The sequence below is a fragment of the Oncorhynchus clarkii genome, chromosome 23 (genome assembly GCF_045791955.1).
Source record: "Oncorhynchus clarkii lewisi isolate Uvic-CL-2024 chromosome 23, UVic_Ocla_1.0, whole genome shotgun sequence".
Classification (NCBI taxonomy): domain Eukaryota; kingdom Metazoa; phylum Chordata; class Actinopteri; order Salmoniformes; family Salmonidae; genus Oncorhynchus; species Oncorhynchus clarkii.
The window spans coordinates 30132590-30140596 of NC_092169.1; the positions used below are offsets into that span (position 1 = coordinate 30132590).

General features: G+C 41.8%; 1 protein-coding gene across 1 annotated transcript; it reads right to left on the bottom strand.

Moving 5' to 3' along the window:
- Positions 1-4778: 4778 nt before the first annotated feature.
- Positions 4779-5185, bottom strand: LOC139381269 (small integral membrane protein 36). Its single transcript, XM_071124734.1, has one exon. It carries the CDS (start codon positions 5142-5144, stop codon positions 4779-4781), a length of 366 nt encoding a protein of 121 aa, XP_070980835.1. The 5' UTR covers positions 5145-5185.
- Positions 5186-8007: the final 2822 nt, after the last annotated feature.

The window sequence follows — 8007 nt, forward strand, 5'->3', positions numbered from 1 at the left end:
ATTGGTCTGTTTGGAAGAGTAAATGTTTGTAACCCTGCAGAGAGGACAAAAGCAGAGCAGATATCAGAAGGAATACATAGCCCTCGCTTTATAATACTCTGTGGAGTTGAGTCTGACTAATTCATCAAACCCGTGGGAAGTATAATTTGCTGCAATTCACATTGCAAATGGGGTGCTGTGATTGGTCATGTCATTGGTTGGTCTTGATGGGAACCGAGCTGAGCAGGCCATAGTATTTAAAATAAAAAATGTTTTACGTAAGAGGCTTTAGCATGTCGAGTCCCACGGTGGCAGGACTCTCTGACTTGGTTCTTTTCAAAGTCGTGGCAGAGTGGATGACTTGACGTGACTGAGTCTTGATGTGGCTGAGCGGAGGACAGTCACAGCACATCCTACTCCAGTCAATGAATTTTTGTATGGAGGTCAATGAGAGAGTGTCGAATTGAATTGCTAATTTTCTACCTGAGGCTTATTTGATCTAATAGAAGTTTCATAATGGTTCAATTGTCTCAAATGCACTGATATAAGTGGACGCAACTGGCATTTCGATAACTTTGAAAAAAAACAACTTTGTTTCGGAGTTGTGCCTGTTGTGATAGAGACAGATGGATGGCTCATGATGGATATAACCTGTCTTAAAATGCATATTGCCATTGAGGGCTTCCACCATTTTAAAGTTGTCAACTATGTGGGGATTCCTATGAGTTGGGAGCAATCAGCCGATGAATAAGAAAATGGACTACCTTGAAATGGACATAGTTTCAATGGTGCTGCCCATGCTGTCACAGACGCTATAATACCACAGTTACAAATATGAGTCCTCTATCTAACTCTATGGCCTGTTGTTCACACGCATATCTGCCCTCTCATTGGCCAGAATGGTCCCACCTTATCTAGCTTCCTCCCGCCTGCCTTTCATCTTTGAGCACATGTATTTCTATTGTTAGAGTGGTCAATCGACTATCGTGAATATAATAGACAATCTTTGCGAAACTATAATGTATCCTGGATAAATTGTAACTATCCGACTGATCTACAAATTATAATGAGTAGTTGTTTGTGATGCAAGGTAGTTTGTAGATCAGTCAGTCGGCAGTCACCTGCACTGTCAGCTGCAATGTCGAACGAGCCCATTGAATGGTTCTGATGTTTGGTTAGTTAGTTAGTTGGTTGAATGGTTGGTTAGTCAGTTGATTGTTTCGTTGGTTGGTTCATTGGTTGATTGGTTTGAGTTGACGGTTTGATTCCCACAATTGACGTCATATTCTGAATATGTATTACCTGTAATCTGTTTTGGATTAAAGTGTCAGCTAAATTTCCATTTAGTACAGTAGCTAGCTGCCAAGAGGCCTGACATTCATTGAAATAGTTGTACACCTAGTCCTAAACAGTCATTGTCATTCAAGTGCAGCATATAAATTACAATGTAGACACTGTTTTGTCCAAGAAGCTAGACACTATAATTATTTTTCAAGAATTACAGCAGAAAAGGTGCATGGAATATGTAGTTTTCCAGTGGACGAAGAGAACGGTATTGTAGGTATTGCAGTTCTCTGTGAGTTCATAGTTCCTTCATTATACGTGTACTGTAGATTCTGATCTCACGGTGTTTCCTTCTTAGTGAGGTGTGGCAGGGCATCGTTGGTTGGCCCTTTTGACATATTCATGCCCAACAGTGTAGCGATGGGGTGAACAGGAGAGAAGAGTGATTCCATAATGTCCGAGATCTTCTGGTTTCTGAGTGGTGATGACTGCACACTGGTCTGCTGCCCTGGGGAAAGACAGCGAGAGGAGACATTACCTTCAACTGATGTATAGCTTCAGTTGATGCATTAGTAGAGATGATATAGCAAGCTATTACAGCATCGAAACTAACTAGCGAGCTAACCCAACCAAACACTAGCTCTAAACCTTACTTTATGCATGTTAGCTACTGTAACTACAGGTGTAGGATATTCATTTGAGTAATTTCTAACAGCAGGAAAATAATCCCGCAGCAACAGGAAATGTGTATTATTGGGTGGATTATAAGTAAAGGAGATTTTTCAGATTCAGAAAGCATTAATGACCTCAGAGGCAATAACATTTTGCAGCAGTCATAAAACATTCAGACAAGATCACATATTAAAAAACAACATAGCAAAGGGTATTTACAAGCATGTAGGCTGGATAAGTGCAATTTCATAATAAACATTTCAAAACAGGCTACAATGCAAGTGCTATTGTGTAATTAGTCCAACGTTTTGTTAAACTGCAGAATCGCATTTTTGTAGTGGGTTTGACACATATTTAGTTAGGGCAAATCAAGTCTGACATTTTGAAGTGGACATTACAAACTTAGAAGCCTTATAAAATCTTGAATACACTACAAGTTTACATATCCTGCAAAACAGGGTGATCAAATTAAGATCCTACACCTGTTGCAGTTAAGGCAAATATGATGGCTATTGGCTTGAGCTCTGAAAAGCTGCAGGGTTCAAGCGAATTCTCCAGCTGGCTGCCACCTACAAGGGCTCAGCGATGGGGAATATGGACAAGGCAGGGCAGGCAACTACGGGACATCAGATGGAACACTGGACACTACAAGAAAAGCCCAATGTTAGGCTTTAAAACAGACACTAGATGGGGTAGTAGTCCAAATGTAAATGTCTCTCTTCTAGTCATGTTCATGCTCTTTATCTTATGTAATCCACACTGCATCTCTATTTTAAACTGCCATAGGGGTTCCTGGTAGCACATGCATTTGTGTAAGTAAAACTATCTATATGCTAAAAGTGTCCACATCTGTCCCAGCGGGCACCAGACGTTACTGCTGATGGCTTAGGGACATAACATGGAGGAAACGTACAATTCAACATGACACAATTATAGCAGAACTGAGGTTTTCAAAGTGCCCCTCTTTGAAATAGCTTCACTCCTTTGATCACTAAAACAGATGCTTTAAATATGCAAGGTTGCCTTTTTGGAAAGCCCCTCAAAAAAATGTTTACCATAACTGTGTATGTGTCTCAATACACCATATTCCACATATAGTGCACTACTTTTGATCAGAGCTGTACCCTATTCCATATATAGTGCACTACTTTTGACCAGAGCTCTGGTCAAAGGTAGTGCACTATGTAGGGAATAGGGTGCCATTTGGAACACATCCTGTGGGTCTGTTTTTTAGCCTCCTTATATGAATGCACCTATCATGAGTCACTCTGGATGAAAGTGCGTCTGGCTTTAACTCTTTTACAATAGCCAATGTTTCACAGTGCTTTTACATCACGCTCATATGTTAAAACCTAATATAAGTCAATCATTGACAGAGTGAAGCCAGACATGCATTCATTCATTGACTGGGAGGCTTTGTGCTCTCAGGCCACATTCATTTTGCTGATGAGGTTTGTGCCTGCGGGATAAAGCAGGATTTGGAGGGCCAAGGATGGACAGGTTTCAACAGAAGCAGACGGCTTAGAGACGGAGACTTGTTATAGTAGTGGGGGTTGGGGATGATAGTAGGGTCTGGTGGTCACTGAATGTTCTTATCATAGGGGAGTGGTCCCCCAGTGTCTCACTGTCGGCCTGTTCTTGGATTGCTGTTATGCATTCATCGTGTGTCTATCCGATCATTCATAATTTATCAAATTTTGCATGCCAAATTGTGTGCGTGCGTGTGTGTGTGTGAGTTTGTTTGTCTGTTTATCTGTCTCTATGTCTGCGAGCATACATGTGGGTGGGGGATTCCCTTACTGCAGCTTCCCTTACATGCCAGGTCACACCTGCATGCAAGACTTAAGGTTAAAAGCACTTTACTGTCTCATATCACTATTCTATTTGCATGTTCTTCCAAACATCCCACAAAAGGAATTGGGCTAATGTTTCCATGAATGTCTCCTTCCATTAAAAAAAATGTGTTCAATTAACTAATCACATTGATGACTCACAAACTGTGGTAACAGCCTGGATATATTGATTGATTTGACGGGGGAACCCAGTGTAAAACATCTGCATTAGGGATTGACTTCTTTTTTGGGGTTACTTGCATTCACCAATGCCAACTTTGAACTACACTGAGTGTAAAAAAACATTAGGAACAACACCTGCGCTTTCCATGACATAGACTGACCAAGTGAGTCCAGGTGAAAGCTATGATCCCTTATTGATGTCAGTTCAATCAGTGTAGATGAAAGGGAGGAGACAGGTTTAAGAAGGATTTTTAAGCCTTGAGACAATTGAGACATGGATTGTGTAAGTGTGCCATTCAGAGGGTTAATGGGTAAGACAAAAGATTTAAGTACCTTTGAACGGGGTATGGTAGTAGGTGCCAGGCGCACTGGTTTGAGTGTGTCAAGAACTGCAACACTTCTGAGTTTTTCATTCTCAAGAGTTTCCCATGTGTATCTAGAATGGTCCACCACCCAAAAGACATCCAGACAACTTGACACAACTATGGAAAGCATTGGAGTCAACATAGGCCAGCATCCCTGTGGAACGCTTTCAACACCTTGTAGTCCATGCCCGACAAATTGAGGCTGTTCTGAGGGCAAAAGGGACACACACACACACACACACACCAACAACAACTCCCTGCTTACCTTCTTAGCTTTCCCCTCAGCGATATCAAAAAGAAAGTACAAAACAGCAGCAATTAATGCCATCCAGTCCAGTGCAGTCCTTGTCTATACAACCAAATCTCTCCTCTCCTCCCTCTCTCCTCCTCATTGTCTAATTCCAGTACTTAGTATCTATCTTCTCTTCAGTCATGGACCCACCACCTCATTCCCCTCTCCTTGTCAGACCAGGGTGCTTCTCTTCTCCCTCCCCAGGTCGGGGGTGGGCGTCAGCGCTGGTGGCTCGTAGTCGTTCCTGCTGGGTTCTGGAGGAGCCGTGTTGTTCTGGTTCTGGGTCTGACTCTGGCTGCTCTGCCGCTCACAGCGAGATGAGGTAGGAGAGTTCTGCATGATCACCAGGCGTATGGGCGACTGGCTGGGTGGCGCAGGGGGCGCGGGGGCGTACTCCTTGGTGGGGTCCTTCCCCTGACAGTCGTACAGGATGCAAGAGATGAGGAAAACGAGAAGGAGGATGACATAGCTGGCCACCAAGATGATGAGGTTCAGGGTCACGGGGTCAATCTCAAGGTAGAATTCCATGAAACCCATGGTGATGCTTCATATCCCGCTGCCGCAAAAGGAAGAAACGACAGGGTACCGGCCAGAGGAGCCAGAGCCTTTGGGGGGAGAAGAGAGAAGAGAGAAGAGAGAGAGAGAGAGAGAGAGAGAGAGAGAAGAGAAAAGAGAGAGAGAGAGATGATGGCATCGGGGAGAGAGAGCAAATGATAGAGAGTGAGGGATCAGATCAGAGTGGATATGAAGGCTTTGTGCATCGTGTTAATCCACGCCTCTCCGACAACCTTGAATTCCTGACAATTATTAAAATAGCTCAGTTTAATAACTTAAGCCACCATTTTAATTTTGTCAACTGCACATACAGTAGCCTTGCTGGAAGCCAAATTATACACAATTTAAATGGAGGACATAATTATTGTTGGACTGTCAACATAACACACACTCAAATGCAGTTTTCAAACTATTATGTTTACATTAATTCAGATTATTTCCAGGGATACACAACATCCTGAAATAAATATCTCTTTGTTAGAAAGGATACTATATTCCACTTGATGTAGTGATGCTGAAAGTTAAAAAATGGCTCAACATACCCCACTCTCCCCTTATGTAATAGTTTGGTAAAGTGCTTTGTGTATGAGAACATAGTATCTTGTGTAGAAAGGACACAACGTTTTAGGGACTGTGTGCATGGTGGACTGGACCACCAGGCTAAAACATTCTGTGGTTTTAACCGGTGACCACAAGGGATGATAGAACAGAAATCAAGTCTGCAAGGACATGACGAGATCAACGGAAGGATGCCTGTTGGGGACAGAAAGTACCAAAAGCTGTTTCTTTTAAGTCTCACCTTTGATGGAAGCCACTGCTGGATCATAAGGTCACAGTGGCAGGGTCACTATAACACAACGTGTCACCACCTATTGGACAGCAAATTAAGTGCAACAAATGAGATGATAAACATGAGCAGGTTTGGATAGGTTACTTTCTTAAATATAATTTGTTGCACACTGTAAACCCCAAGGCATTTTTAACTTGTTGTAATCAAAGTCAATGAATGGTCATTATTACTTAAATATGGTTCTGACTCAAAACTAAATGAATGTCACACCAACTACATTTTGTAATGATAACAAATGCACTTTTTTCCCAGCATGATCCATTGAAGGTTGATGTTTTGGAATTGTTTTTAATATCTGTGTTTTTGCATGTACATTGAGTGATTGATGGATTAAATGTTATGCTACACAAAGATAAATAAAACATTTCTAAACTAATCCAATCATTTCATTTTTGCACCCGTTACTGAAATTGTAATTCCAGTTTAAATGGCTTAGGGTCTCCTCCTACAGTTCCTAACTCTGGCAGTCATTATATACAGTTGAAGTCGGAAGTTTACATACACTTAGGTTGGAGTCATTAAAACTAATTTTTCAACCACTCCACAAATTCCTTGTTAACAAATTATGGTTTTGGCAAGGAAATCTACTTTGTGCATGACACAAGTAATTTTCCAACAATTGTTAACAGACAGATTATTTCACTTATAACTCACTGTATCCCAATTCCAGTGGGTCAGAAGTTTACATACACTATATCGACTGTTCCTTTAAACAGCTTGGAAAATTCCAGAAAATGGTGTAATGGCTTTAGAAGCTCCTGATAGGCTAATTGACATCATTGGAGTCAATTGGAGGTGTACCTGTGGATGTATTTCAAGGCCTACCTTCAAACACAGTGCCTCTTTGTGAGACATCCTAGGAAAATCAAAAGAAATCAGCCAAGACCTCAGAAAACAATTGTAGACCTCCACAAGTCTGGTTCACCCTTGGGAGGAATTTCCAAACACCTGAAGGTACCACGTTCATCTGTACAAACAATAGTACGCAAGTATAAACACTATGGGACCACGCAGCCGTCATACCGCTCAGGAATGAGACGCGTTCTGTCTCCTAGAGATGAACGTACTTCTGTGCAAAAAGTGCAAATCAATCCCAGAACAACAGCAAAGGATCTTGTGAAGATGCTGGAGGATACAGGTACAAAAAGTATCTATATCCACAGTAAAACGAGTCCTATATCGACATAACCTGAAAAGGTCGCTCAGCAAGGAAGAAGCCACTGCTCCAAAACCGCCATTAAAAAGCCAGACTACGGTTTGCAACTGCACATGGGGACAAAGATCGTACTTTTTGGAGAAATGTCCTCTGGTCTGATGAAAGAAAAATAGAACTGTTTGGCCATAAAGACCATCTTTATGTTTGGAGGAAAAAGAGGGATGCTTGCAAGCCGAAGAACACCATCCCAACCATGAAGCACGGGGGGGGCAGCATCATATTGTGGGGGTGCATTGCTGCAGGAGGGACTGGTGCACTTCACAAAATAGATGGCATGATGAGGGAGGGAAATTATGTGGATATATTGAAGCAACATCTCAAAACATCTGTCAGGAAGTTAAAGCTTGGTCGCAAATTAGTTTTCCAAATAGACAATGACCCCAAGCATACTTCCAAAGTTGTGGCAAAATGGCTTAAGGACAACAACGTCAAGGAATTGGAGTGGCCATCACAAAGCCCTGACCTCAATCCTATAGGATATTTGTGGGCAGAACTGAAAAAGCGTGTGCGAGCAAGGAGGCCTACAAATCTGACTCAGTTACACCAGCTCTGTCAGGAGAAATGGGCCAAAATTCACCCAACTTATTGTGGGAAGCTTGTGGGAGGCCACCCAAAACGTTTGACCCAAGTTAAACAATTTAAAGGCAATGCTACCAAATACTAACTGAGAGTATGTAAACTTCTGACCCACTGGGAATGTGATGAAATAAATAAAAAAGCTGAAATAAATCATTCTCTCTACTATTATTTTGACATTCCACATTCTTAAAATAAAGTGG

What these genes read in the sequence shown, in the direction of transcription:
- LOC139381269 (XM_071124734.1), bottom strand. Translation starts at nt 5,144, where the DNA reads ATGGGTTTCATGGAATTCTACCTTGAGATTGACCCCGTGACCCTGAAC.